Source organism: Cyprinus carpio, chromosome B18 (assembly GCF_018340385.1).
Source record: "Cyprinus carpio isolate SPL01 chromosome B18, ASM1834038v1, whole genome shotgun sequence".
Classification (NCBI taxonomy): domain Eukaryota; kingdom Metazoa; phylum Chordata; class Actinopteri; order Cypriniformes; family Cyprinidae; genus Cyprinus; species Cyprinus carpio.
In genome coordinates, this window is record NC_056614.1 from 17,052,844 (window position 1) to 17,066,255 (window position 13,412).

Below are 13,412 nucleotides of genomic sequence, written 5' to 3' on the forward strand. Positions count from 1 at the left end.
TAACATTTAAAAACTTTATTTACAATTAAAAAGCACCAGTTATTTGAAAAGATAAATGTGCCATTCAACATCAAACCATAAATATGCACCGATTCATGCCAAAAATAAAACTATGAGCAAATGGCGATGTTAAGAGATGACAAAAAGAGCATCTGAAGTTTCACCATTTACAAATGCAGATTAATGCAAAAGCATCTGACTATTGCATTCCAGAAATACAGTATTTAGATCTGATGACATGCAGTACATGACGAATTCAGTGCTAGTATCCAGGGAAACCAAAGCTCATGGAACGGGCAGCACTTCTGCCCACAAGCTTCCTCCCAGCTCTTGGAAGAGACCCTGGTTGTGATGACTGTTGCGGTGAGGTAGCAGCCAGTCGGGCCTCCTTGAGTTCTCTAAATAGAAATAAAAGGCATGGCAAATCAAGACCTCTATAAGCAGAAGTGATTAATCCAAAGAAGTAAATAGATGCTACCTCATGAAATTGAGTACTAGAGAATAGTACAAACGCAGGAGAACTCATCTCACCTTTCCAGCGTAGCTGTTCTGAACTTCTCCACATTTAATTCCTTACGAAGTTGTGCAGCCAGTTTGCCGGCCCTCTCCTTGCGCAGTACATCATGACGACACAATGCAGAAGCAGATGGCCTAGTAGTAGGATCAGGATCCAACAGTGTCTATCATATACAAATGTATTGTCCATATTAGAGACTGATACAATGTAAATCAACTTCAAAACCACCAGTACATTCTAAAGAAATGTTCTTGAATGTAGGGAAACTACACTGATCAGCAATTTAATGCACCACAAAACCAGTCTTAAACTCTGCATGAACCGAAAGTTGCTGCCGACTCCATTTCAGTGTAGTGAGGTATTTCCAGCTGAAACGGAATATTGAATAGAGGGCATTGTTTTTTTGCTGTCCTCCCCTCTTCCTCACACTCATAGCAACCTAATGGTTGGAGGGGTGTGTTTAAGGATATTCTGCCCAAGCTGTCAAACTGACATCAGAGAAGGAATGCCATTCCAGAGCGGAAGCAAATGTTTAGATTTCGATTAAAGATTACCGAAACAATTTTTTTCCCCAGCAAATTAATTTGCACAGATTAATTGTTCACATCAAGACTAGCAATGTGCGCAAATAGTCAATTTTTATTTCATGCAGACTTTAAGTTGCATAGGTATATTTGTAGCAGTAGCCAACACCACATTGTATGGGTCAGGATTATAAATTATTCTTTTATGCCAAAAAAATCATTAGGATAGTAATTTGCATTGTTAAGGACTTCATTTGGACAACTTTAAAAGAATTTTCCTCAATATTTAGATTATTTTTTTTCACCCTCAGATTCCAGATTTTCAAATAGTTTAATCTCGGCCAAATGTTCTCCTATCCTAACAAACCATACATCAGTGGAAAGCTTATTTATTCAGCTTTCAGATGATACAGTATACACATCTCCAAAAATGTACCCTTATGATTGGTTTTGTGGTCCAGGGTCACAATTTCACAAATGTATTTGTTTATTTAGGCAACACTGCCGTAGACTGACTAATACAATATATGGTAAATATGAATTCTGAAATGCGCATTAACAAACACCCTGTACTTTTTATTTTTGGACTTTAATGTTAGTGGCACAACTATTTTGAAGACCTTTCTATACTCTATAAAGCTGTGGTACCCTTTCAAAATGTACTAATATGTATCATTTAGGTACTAATATGCACCATTTAGGGACAAATAAGGTACAAAGCTGCACCTTTTGAAAGGCACTGCTCCAGTGAAGGCTTTTGTAATTTTTTGTTTTTTAAAGTATAAACTCTGAGTTAAGGAACTATATATTAAAAAAAAAAAAAAAGGTTTACAGAAAGTGCAATGAACCATGCATGTGTGCTGCTTCCTAAAATGCACCTTTAGAAGGTCTTTAAAGGGTGCTGGTAACTCCTGGGGCAGGCTGGGTAGCTCACCCTGCCTGAGGCTGTGCCAGTCATCTCCATTCTGAGGAAGTGGTGGCGCTCCGGCAGCTAAAAACACTGTCAGGCCCAGTGCAAAAATATCTGCTTTAGGAAGATGTGTATAGTCCTGTAACGGAGAAAAAAGAAAAAAAAAAAATAATAATTTTTTTTTCCCCATTAGCTTGTTTTGCTATTCATACCCACTGTATAAGATCAGTGCAGTTCTCTAGATAAGATAGCTATAGTTTAAACTCTGTAACAAACAGAACACCAATAAAATTCAAACTGATACCATACCTCTCGCAGGACCTCATAGGCCAAGAAGCGGCTATCCCCTTCCTCTACCCGAGGACTTGAGATGGATGTTACATGACCCAAGTCACCTAAAGAACAATATATTCATGATATCACACATATACATTTTTTTGTTCCTGAATTGGGCAAATGTCCAATGTCCACTTAAATTGTTTCTTTGTAATGAGTATTTGTTGTATTGGTGTACCTTAAGTGTCCTTGAGCCTGGGAAAGGCACTATATAAATTAAACATTATTATATACAGCTATTGTGTATTGCATCAATTTAGCAATGCACATCAAAACCCATTACAAATAAAACGTCAATTAATTACATGTTTTTGTAATTGTTATTATTAGATTTAGTGATGCACAGACATTTTTGGCATCTGAAAATATTTGGTTAAAACAACAAAACCCCCTAAATTTTTTATTCTGGCAAAAATGGTTTTGGAAAGCAGAAATAATTGGACTGAAATAGTGACTTTTTGTCTGAAATATGACAAGGTTGCTTGTTGCCAAACAACTTTACTATACTTGTGTCATTTTTTACCTGGTTACACAACACCCTGAACAGCATATAGAGTTGTTACCAAAATTTGTTTGTTTCAGGTAGATTTAAACTTTAATTTTGCTTTTGATTTAAAGTCATTTTGGTGCCTAACTAATAATATCAAGGGAGTTTACTTTTGGGGCAGTTAAGAGCAATGTTCGAAATGTGTTTCAGGTCACTAAAGAGCCAAATATGTAATCAAGACTGGCAAATCATTAATGCATTTAACAGTTAAACATGGACAGGTAGGTAGATACCAATTTTATATACAACCCCATAGGAGGGGCTTTCATCCTCTTCTTCGCTATCTCCCTCTCCACCTGCACTTGAGCTAGGTCGACGGCAGATGAAAATATTACCTAAAAAGAATGGAAATTAAACGTGCAAATCCAGTTTTCATCGAGTGGTACAGGCATGCGAGAAACAATGAATGAGACACAAAGCTCACTGGGTTTAATGTCAAGATGCACTAGGCCTAGGCTGTGGATGTATTTGAGCCCCATGGAGACCTGAAGGAGCAGATCCCTCAGCTCAGGAACACTGAAGAACTCTCCTTGCTCTCCTTTTTCAGTTATAGCATCATGGAGGCTACCACCTATAAGACCAAAAAACCCTACGAGTTAACCTAGTTAAAGTAAAAAGTCTCAACCCCAATTACCAAACACATGACCGTCAATGTAGTTTTGTGAGCTTCTGACCTACCATCACAGTACTCATTTTGTATGATCATATGGTCATCCTCAGCCCATGCGGAGTAGTATCGCACAACATGAGGGTGATGGCCCAACACTGCATGGGCGTACACTTCCTTCAAGGCCAGCTGCCTGAAGAGGAGAAAAAAAAAAAAATAATTCTAATAGTCTAAGATTCATTGAGGAAGCACACAAAAACCATATACAGAATCTAACCATATTTAGAATTGTCATTAGAGGTTTTAAATTTGGATGTGGCTGGCAGTGCTGACTCACTCATTGGCGGAGCCTGCAATAGGCCTGCGTGAGCGCTTGATGGCGTACATGCAACCATCCAACCTCTTCACACATCGATACACGGAACCAAACTCGCCCACGCCGATGCAGCTCAGCTCTAGAAACTCACTCTCATAACGCGACAGCATGCGGGCTGACACTGCTGGCCTCTGAAGGCCAACAGATGGGAGATCATGTGAGAGAACACAGAGATTTGCCAGAGCTTTTGGTGGGATTACAAAGACATAAACCTACTACATAAAAAAAACAAGGACAAGCAATGGTCTTTGAAACCATACCTTTGAGGGGAGGAAGAAATTTTCATCCTCTGACGAGTTCTGAGTTTCCTTAGATCTGTAAGGTAATGGCATTTCAGTGTGAATCTAGTTCCTCAACAGGTGTTGCTTGAAGGAAAGAGCTGTTACCTATGTGCATCGTCCTCATCATCATCACTCCTTTGGCTCTTCCTCTTGTGGTGTTCACTGCTCCTGCGCACCGTCTCTGGTGTGAAAGGGTTAACGTTTACGGAGGGCACACGATCAAAAGCAGTAGACAAACGAAGAAATCTTTGACTGCGACATGGCTTGCTGCTAGAGCAAGGGAGAGTTGATTTAGACAGCAAACTCTGTGGGAAGAGGAAAATTGATGATATAAACAGTAAGCAATTCTTTACAGGGTCAAATTTATTGCTACTGCATAAGCATACAGCAGATGGTCCACACATTAAAGTTTACATGAAACTGAGGCACTGCAAGGTCACCTTTGGTGTACTGGGTGAGTCACAAAGCCGGAGTTTTTTCCAAGCAGCATACGGAATGGGAGAGGTAGGGATGGAGGGGGAAACCGTGATACTCCTGGTGCGGTGGCGCTGTACCCGAGGTGTCCGACAGGGGCTTCTGACTGGAACACTCCTGTGCGCCCATTCATCAAAGCTATTGTCACTGCTGTCCTCCTCCCCACTGCTGGAGAAGTTAAGATGCTGCTGTGCTGCATTCACAGAGGCCATTTCAGACCACTGCAGTCAGAAAAACGTAAAAGATTTAAGAAAAAAAGGGGGTTAGTATGGCAACTAACATGTAAATTAAACCAACTTGATAAACAAACGATCAATCAAGATGGATAACTGGAGAGTGGGATGATAGATGGCCTATACAATTATTTACGATGTTCAATAAATTCGATCTTAGCAATTGTGAGCTGCTGTTTAATTGTATTTATTTATTTATTTGACATTATATGTACTTAAAATTTACACACACACACACACACACACACAATGTAAGGTAAACATAATCACAAGTTATGAGAGTAGTCTCCTTAGGTAAAGTTAAGCCTCAATATTTCAAGGATCACATATGTTTGTTGTGAAAAGATCAAAACATTTACAGATTCTCTCAAAATATATCTTAGGTCACTCACATGGTCTTACTATTCTGTTTTGAACCGCATAAAAGCAATTTCAACTTACCCTGAGATGAGCTCATGGGCACCACGTTTGAACTTGGCGCGACAACGTTAATGAGGTCCTTTAACGATGGGAGGAGTGGCTCGACCGTTAATTAACTCCGCTAACTAGCTTCAAATATTTTAATTCATGACTCGTATTGAATCTGTTCACTAAAAAACATCCACGTAAAACATCCGTTAACAACTTTAGTTCATTAACCCTTTTTCTGCATACCAGTCAGTATGAAGGCGTGACGGTTTATTTGTGATCAATCGTTATCACTTTTCTCTCCATATTTAAAATTCTGAGTATAACTGGACTAAGTACATAAAATATAATAATAGCCCAAATAAATTATGAGTTTTAATATCGCCTTTACACCATTTTGTGGTCATCAGTCACCTTTACAAAATCATGGTGTTTTTATTCCCTTTTCTCTCCCTGTTTTGAAGTGAGCCTGACGTTAATGAACTAGACGTCACTTTAGTTCAGAAGACGACTCTTTTAGTTAAGGGGGCGTATACGTTTACTAGTTTCAACCAATGAAATGCTAGTTCACGGCTCACAGTCAAACACTATTGGTTCGTAGTATAGTCAGTCTTTGAATGCAGTAAAGTGGTCGCGCGGTTCAGAAAAGATCCAGCTTGAAACACCACTGATCATCAAACCTGTATAAACGACAAATAAATAGTTTTTAGATATATTATTTATTTATTTGTTTAAAATTTCATTTCAATGTATTATTAAACATCAAAATAGCTACATTTGTGCATGAATTGTGACTGTCAAGGAAAGCTAATTATGGTCGTCAGCATGTTTATTTTAGTGTACTGCGCACACAGACAACATCATACTGTGTATTTATTTTTCGGGTGGGAGTTGATTGATAACAAGAACCCTTTTGCACCACGTGAGCGGAAGTAAGTGACATCATCAAAACAGTGTAACGTTACGCCTGGGTAGCGTCTGTTACCCTGTCTGGATTACTACATTTAGGGATCGTTTGAATTGCAAACGCTATGTTTCATTTCATTCGTACCGTTTGTCGCTTTGACTGACCGCTCGGTTTCGAGTGCGACAGCTTTGTTTATTTCCTCTCGATAGACATATCGAAAGCACTATGGTGGAGCAGTCGGATCGCGCTCCGCTGCTGGACTGGGAGGAGGTTCCCCCGGCCGAACTTGCCCCAGCGGCTCCATCACCGGAGATTGAGGGTTCAGGACATTCCGGTCTGTCTAGCTACCCGACCGAGGGCGGTGTACGGGCAGATATCGCTCTGAACGCAAGCCCGGCGAGACCGAATAGTGTAACAGCTGTTTCAGGGGAAAGTGCACACTCTCCCCAGAAACACAGCGGCCCGGGAGGAGATGCTTCCGCCACTGATGAAGAGGGAGACTGCGCCTTTCATGGACTGACAGTCAGGGATCGGAGGATCACTGGATGGGAAGAAAAAGACCAAATTGTTGCAGTGTTTGTTGTGACTTTCGACACGAGATCTGGTGAGGTTAACTTTGAAATACTCTAAAATTGTAAAACAATGTCCGAGATGATGATTGTGAAGAGATTTGAAAAATCTAGTTAAAAAACATGCTGAGTTCTCAGAAATATAATTATAATCATGATGCTTTCACACAGTGTTGAAAGCGATTATCTACAAATGTTTAAATTAGTAAAAGGTACTATATTTCTAACATCCTAGTGATCTTGAAAATCATCCATAAGGGTCCGAAGGGGTCCTCTGTTTTATGATTTATTGTCATATGGCTATAAAATGTCTTCCTGTATATAAGTTACACTGAGAGTTGTAAAATACTGTAAATATTTAAATGACATAAAACATTAGCACTATAAAAATTGTTTATATATTTAAAAAATTGTAAATCTTATTAATAATGTTGTTAGTAGTTATAATGTCTCTTTGCTGTTTATTCTTTTTATGAAATAATAATTAAAGATTATGCCGTCTGCTCATTTTTCACTTTTTATGAGACAATATTTAAACAGTTAAACTTTTGTTACACAAAACATCAATAATAACTCTTAATTCTGAAACTTAAAGCATGTTCGTCATAGAAGTGTATAGTAGCTGTCATAACACATGTAAGGGAATGAATATACTATGAAGTGAGAGTTGTATAAGTCATACAGCTGACTACTGTACTGTTTTTAAGACTTCCTCTTTTTTTTCATAGGGAGTTCAGCGGAAAAAGTCATTTAGAGAGTTTTGTGTTCCTCTCCAAACACTGTTTGATTAAAACCTGGTCCAACAGCTTCACAATTATTTACATAGGCCCACATTGTCTTTTACAGGGAACATGATAGAATGGTGCCTACCTCAAGATGTGAATCTGGAGGGGGTAGAGTTCAAGTCTATGGCAAGTGGCTCTCATCGGATCTCAAGTGACTTCATGTGAGAATCTCTTTCATAAATGCCACTGCATAATATAAGAGACAGAGGACATTTGTAACATTTTGCTTAATAATGCATATCTATGTCACAGGCCTACTATATATATATAGTTTTGTTTTCTAATGAGTAATTCATTCAAGATGTTTTGTAATCATGAGGGAAACTGTTTGGTTATTAGTTGCAAGTCTTCATCCAAACAAGTTAATTTTGTGTGTATGTATATGGATTAATCAAGATGAAATGCTTGTCTTATTTTGTAGATATTTTCGTAAAGGCTGTTACTTTGGACTAGCGTGCTTTGCCAACATGCCCGTGGAGAGTGAGCTGGAACGAGGAGCTCGGATGAAATCTGTAGGGATTTTGTCTCCTTCTTACACACTGCTATACCGTTACATGCACTTCCTGGAAAATCAAGTCCGGTAAGTGTATGCTTGCTTCACATTGTACCTTGTTATGTCTCTTTCTCTTACTCTTCTGCACGCATCATTTCTATTTTAAGATGTTATGTTTTAAACATAAGCTCTGAGTTGCATGCGATGTGACATGGAATTTATTTAATTTGGACTCACTTCACTACATCTCTTCTTCAGTCAGTTAAGGTTGTAATATGCAGTATGTAAAATTGTAATATAAAGTTGATCAACTGCGTTAAATAGGTGTGTTGCTCAATGTCTGCATCTAAATAAAGCAACTTCCTGTTAAGTGCAATGCATTTTATGACTACACCAAAAGTCTGCACATGCTTTCTTGAAGCACCAATTGCAGTGTCCAGGTCAATACTCTCCACTGGAAGCTTTCTATGAGGATAAAAAGGCTGTGTTGCCTCTGGGAGGAAACGGTTTGGTCACAGCCTGCCCGACCAGTGCTCTTGGGCCCAAAGTCAACCGCTGCATGCATCCAGAGATGAAGGTTTGAAGATATAAACCCAACATTATCTGTCAGCAATCAAAGCATCAGCTTCCATTAAATTCCAGTTCAGTTAAATGTATTTTAATGACAGTAGTATTAGATAATTAGATTTTTTTTTTCCCGATGTGTGTTTTTCTAGTTTCTGATGAAATCTAGGCCAGGCCCCTCAGGGAATTTCATGTTACTGATTAACCAGGGTGCAATTCTTCTGCACCTCCTAGCAGCATTATACGCATGCGAGAGTTCAATTTCGTGAAAAAAACTATTGTGAGACAAATTTCTCTGTCCACAAACCACAAGATCCTCTATTGTTAAAGAAGAATTCCATACTCTTGTTGAAAAATATGCTGAGGTATACTTTCACTCAGAACTAGATTTGGTTATGCTGTTTGTTAAATAAAGCCTTGTTTAGTCTTGAAAATGCACTTTCTAAATCCATGTTTATATATCCAGGTTTTTATAGTAACAGTGACATAAAATTGGTGGTAAATATAATTACAAAATTAATGATTTTATTAGTGATATTAAGTACACAAACATTTAAAAAAATATATTTTTGAAAATTAAATTGCTCTTTGAACTTTGAATAATTGCATTATGAATTTACTAGCCTGTCAGAGGATTTAAAAAAATAAGACTAGATTGAATGACCACTTCTATTAATCAGCCAAACGTCTGTGATTATTGGCTGAATGGTCTCTCACTGAATGATCTCTAACTATTATTATAATAATTATTTAATTTTTTTATGATGTTAAAGCTGCCATGTTTTCTTATAAACTTTGAGAGCCTGTTTAATACATGTGATGTGTCTATCATTTAATAAGAGATCAGAAGACCAAATCATGTCTCTTTTCTGTTCAGATCACACACCCAGCTGGCTGCATGTCCCAGTTCATCCGCTTCTTTGGAGAGCAGATCATGGTGCTGTGGAAGTTTGCTTTGCTCAGGAAACGCATCCTCATTTTCTCTCCTCCCCCTGTCGGTGTGGTCTGCTATCGGGGTGAGAGTGGAAACCCATTTACACGCACATGTCTATGCATATTTTCCATAACAAATTAAAGATAACTTGAGAATCCATTGATAAAGATCATGTACATGCTCTTGCACATTGTCATTGTCACTGATTTGTGTATTTTTATAGTTATATTTTGAAGCTTTATGTTTTTTGACTTGCATCTCTTAGTATACTGTTGCTGCTGCCTTGCTAATGTATCCATTCCTGGGATGGGCATTTCTGTTCCGGAGTTCCGCCCTTTCTTCTACATCAATGTCGCTGACATCTCCGCTCTTGAGACTGAGATGTCTTACGTGGCCTGTAAGTGTCTCAGTCAAGAAAAGGACTAAAGCTGGAGGCAAAATTCATAATTCCACAGGCACAAAAAGGTTTAACGGTTGTAAACATTCGTTCAGAATGAGTTTAGCTCTTAGTTGCAAGTTTAGGAAATAAGAACCTTTACATCCAACATAAGTAGTAGTTGGTAAATTAGTAAGAATGTTACTCTGTAAGAATAAATCAGTAGAGTAATTTTTATATGGGTTCTCAGGTACAACAGAGAAGATCTTTGAGGAAAAGAAGGAGCTGTATGATGTCTACATTGACAATCAGAATGTAAAGACACACAGAGAGAGCCTCCAGCCTCTGCTTAGACTCAACAGTGCGGACCGAGAGAAGTATCGCAAGCTCTGTGAGCAAAGGTATGTCAGCCTTTTAAAACCTCAAAAGCTTTTGAGGAAAAAATCAGAAAACATATTGTTCCACAGGCATATGATGATGTTGATATCTTTGTAGGCAGTTGCTGCTGTACTCTCAGGAGGTGGATGGAGACTGCGCATCTAACGAGGAAGACCTCTTCATTTTGTACGTGATGGCACAATGATGGAAGTTTATCACATCAGCAGATTTTAATGAGACAGAAGCAGTATTTGAAAGAGCATAATACACTTTTTGTGAAAATAGTTTAGCTTTCTTGAACCTTGATTAAGCGATAATATTGGGAAACGCAATGGAAATGCAATACTATATTTTCATACTTTAAATTGTGAATAGTATAGTAATAATAGATAATAATTGTCATTATTACAGTTCAAAAGTTTGGGGTTAGTAAGATTTTTTTTTTTTAAAGCTCTCATGCGTACCAAAAGTGCATTTATTTGATAAAAATACAATAAAAACAGTAATACTGTGATCCTTCAGAAATCATTCTAATATTCTGATTTGCTGCTCATTTATTATCAATGTTAAAAAAAGAGTTCTCCTGATTAATTTGATTTTTTTTCAATGAATAGAAAGTACAAAAGAACATCATTTATTTAAATAGAAGCATTTTGTAACAATTTATTGAAAATGTCTTTACTGTCAATTCTGGTTAATGTAATGCACCCTTGCTGGAAAAAAGACCTTTAAAATGTTTTTTACAGGCCCAAGACGTTTCAGTGGTAGTGTATTTGTTGTACATTTATATGATTGCATACAGTATGTTATTTGACACTTAAAAATCCAATTTTTTTTTTATTTTCTAATATAAATATATCTATGGAAGCCCTCTGTTTTTCATTTCATTTATTTATTTTTGGGTTTTGTTGTGCAAACCATTGGAAAATGACTGTTTATGTTGCTGTGATTAATCTGTATGGAATTTCCTTCTGTTTGTGTTCCAGGTTCTTCATGGAGCAAAACAACAGAATCTTCCAGACCCTGTCTGAGGTGGCAGGGAGTGCCGATCCTACCCTGACTGCTGAACACATGAGAGCCATGGGGCTGGATCCTCAGGGTGACCGCGGTTTTCTCGTCGACCTGCTGGAAATCTACGGCATTGACGTCATGCTGGTTATCGACAACCCCTGCTGCCCGTAAGGCTCTCAGTCTCTGCCACTCTCTCTGAAGCCCATTTTCTTTTAGGGCTACAACACACTGCCTACTGATTACCTGCTTTCTTTTCTTTCTTTCTCTGGCTTGGCTATCTCAGGAGCCATTCCTGACTCCTCTGGACTGCACTGATACTGCCAACACCAAAAGGTGTAATCTGTCTGCAGGCTTTTTGTGCCGTCTGCAGCCAGTCAATCCAGTGACGTCTTTCTGCTTGTCTGTCTATCTTATGTGCTTAGTATCCTACCAGCCATCTTGGATTTCTACTCGACTTGTTTCCAAAACATGATGATCTCTGTGCCTCTGTCTACTGCTTTTTATTGTGTGGTCTTCACTTGTGACTTTGTTCTTCTAGCCAGTGCTGTCTGGGGGAACTGAAGTGAATATAAATCTGCTTCACTTGCACACAAGAGAATTGGAAAAACGGTCCATCAACGGGGCAACTCTCACTTCCCAGATCTACGTATTTATGCTGGTAACAGCGGTTTGGTAAAGTCTGCTTTGAATGTCATATCTGTATTTCTAAAACTTTTATGGATATTGCATATTACACACAATTCTGTGATGGTGAAGATTTTCACAGTCTTTGCCACATTTTTTGAACTTAATTATGTACATGTAAACGGTCATTTCATTTTGGGAAAAAACAGACATCAGTCACTGTGTTTGTTGTTTTACTTGTGGATTTTTATTGTGCATGGACAAATAGACACAATCTGTTTGCTACTGTAGTTTGGCACAGCACTTATTGACGTATATGAATGGGAGTGAACAACAGTGTAGAAGGTTCACTACGTAAATGTTATCTGATGAATGTGGCTGTCATTTCAATGCTGTCTACACCATTCTCTCACACTTACTAAACGGACTGAAAACTAATGAATTGAAGCATAAAATGTGTATTTGTTCATTCTGGACAGGGCTTTAATCACTGTCACTCTTGGTATTGAATGTAAATTGTACATTTAATGCACAGTCTGATGCACATATGATTGAAACAGACACAGAAATGTGACATACAGCTTTTTGAGTCCCTTAATCTGCTCTAAAGAAATGAATGTGATTCTATTCCTGTCTGTCATCAGTGAATGCTCCTGATTATTACGTGTTAAAGACTTTGAATATGTATTATTATTTAAATGTATTTGGATCGATCATTTCTGGATAACACCAGCAAACTGGCCTCACAAGGCTGATTGATTGTGGTTTTGTGTGTTTATATTTTCATCCTGTGAAAACCCTAACTGGACGCTTAATTATTCAAATTATTCATAAAGCTGGTGAAGTTTAAAAGAAAATTTAAATGGAAAAGTATTTACTTGACCTTATGAGTTTGCAGTTTCCATTCTAATTTTCAACTTTCTTATAAAATAATGATAATTGATTTCTTGAGAATGAGTGCAGGCACTCAGGTTTGTCACAGTTTGATGGATAAAGTTCTTTAAATTACATAAAATTAAATAAAATATTTAAATTAACAATAAATACTACTGTTGCTTATAACCTAGATTTGATTAAATGTGAATATTGTTTTTACATTTCTTATCTATCAGAGAACTTAGGAGAACTTTCTGTATTATAAATCTTTGAAACCATCCTCTTGTAGGATGTTGGTTGGTTATTTAGTGTGCTACTGTAAATTAATGGAAATGTATATTATTGTACAGGTTGTCTGGTATTGTGTATGTGTGATAGTTTTTGTGAGTTATCTAAGTATTACACAAGTCTTTGTCACAATAACAAGCTAAAATAATGTTGGGTTTTACTCTCCTGGTATCACAAAGCACTAGTGTAATGCCTCTTTCTTACACACTATACCTATACAGTGATACAAACTAACAGCATGTGTCTGTTGTTTTAAAGCCAGTGATTCTTATTCACTGCCATTTTTAAATAAACGGTTCCTTCTTTTCTATCACATTCTTTGTTTGTGCAGTATTTGGGGGTTGTTTTGAGAAAAACAAAATACTGGTTTATCTGAAGGAAGCTACAAGATTAT

The 13,412-nt window shown here is 37.6% G+C and overlaps 2 protein-coding genes across 7 annotated transcripts; one reads left to right on the top strand and one right to left on the bottom strand.

Annotated features, from left to right (window-relative positions):
• wee2 (WEE2 oocyte meiosis inhibiting kinase) lies at nucleotides 1-5,642 on the bottom strand. 3 transcript variants are annotated; one of them, XM_042744076.1, is made up of 12 exons: nucleotides 5,247-5,642; nucleotides 4,539-4,793; nucleotides 4,204-4,403; nucleotides 4,078-4,132; nucleotides 3,779-3,948; nucleotides 3,513-3,634; nucleotides 3,259-3,405; nucleotides 3,068-3,169; nucleotides 2,261-2,346; nucleotides 1,920-2,090; nucleotides 532-680; nucleotides 1-398 (listed from the first exon to the last, which is right to left on the bottom strand). In XM_042744076.1, the coding sequence occupies exons 2-12, from the start codon at nucleotides 4,782-4,784 to the stop codon at nucleotides 263-265; spliced, it is 1,584 nt and encodes a 527-aa protein (XP_042600010.1). In that variant the 5' UTR covers nucleotides 4,785-4,793; nucleotides 5,247-5,642; the 3' UTR covers nucleotides 1-262. The 3 variants fall into 3 exon arrangements, with proteins under 3 accessions (XP_042600010.1, XP_042600011.1, XP_042600012.1); XM_042744077.1 differs by having other exon boundaries at nucleotides 5,198-5,286; XM_042744078.1 differs by lacking the exon at nucleotides 5,247-5,642 and adding an exon at nucleotides 5,076-5,214.
• A 483-nt stretch (nucleotides 5,643-6,125) lies between these two features.
• LOC109109106 (DENN domain-containing protein 11-like) lies at nucleotides 6,126-13,331 on the top strand. Of its 4 annotated transcripts, none has more exons than XM_042744083.1 (10): nucleotides 6,126-6,724; nucleotides 7,536-7,635; nucleotides 7,896-8,054; nucleotides 8,388-8,544; nucleotides 9,409-9,547; nucleotides 9,731-9,862; nucleotides 10,092-10,242; nucleotides 10,337-10,405; nucleotides 11,206-11,397; nucleotides 11,514-13,331. In XM_042744083.1, the coding sequence occupies exons 1-10, from the start codon at nucleotides 6,346-6,348 to the stop codon at nucleotides 11,524-11,526; spliced, it is 1,491 nt and encodes a 496-aa protein (XP_042600017.1). In that variant the 5' UTR covers nucleotides 6,126-6,345; the 3' UTR covers nucleotides 11,527-13,331. The 4 variants fall into 4 exon arrangements, with proteins under 4 accessions (XP_042600017.1, XP_042600014.1, XP_042600015.1 ...); XM_042744080.1 differs by having other exon boundaries at nucleotides 11,769-13,331; XM_042744081.1 differs by having other exon boundaries at nucleotides 11,773-13,331.
• Nucleotides 13,332-13,412: the final 81 nt, after the last annotated feature.

Coding starts and splice junctions, on each gene's coding strand:
- wee2 (XM_042744076.1), bottom strand. CDS start 4,784: ATGGCCTCTGTGAATGCAGCACAGCAGCATCTTAACTTCTCCAGCAGT. Junction 4,404..4,538: donor ACTCACCCAGTACACCAAAG/GTGACCTTGCAG, acceptor CTCTTCCCACAG/AGTTTGCTGTCTAAATCAAC. Junction 3,949..4,077: donor ATTTCTTCCTCCCCTCAAAG/GTATGGTTTCAA, acceptor GTTGGCCTTCAG/AGGCCAGCAGTGTCAGCCCG.
- LOC109109106 (XM_042744080.1), top strand. CDS start 6,346: ATGGTGGAGCAGTCGGATCGCGCTCCGCTGCTGGACTGGGAGGAGGTT. Junction 6,725..7,535: donor GACTTTCGACACGAGATCTG/GTGAGGTTAACT, acceptor TGTCTTTTACAG/GGAACATGATAGAATGGTGC. Junction 9,863..10,091: donor TGAGATGTCTTACGTGGCCT/GTAAGTGTCTCA, acceptor ATGGGTTCTCAG/GTACAACAGAGAAGATCTTT.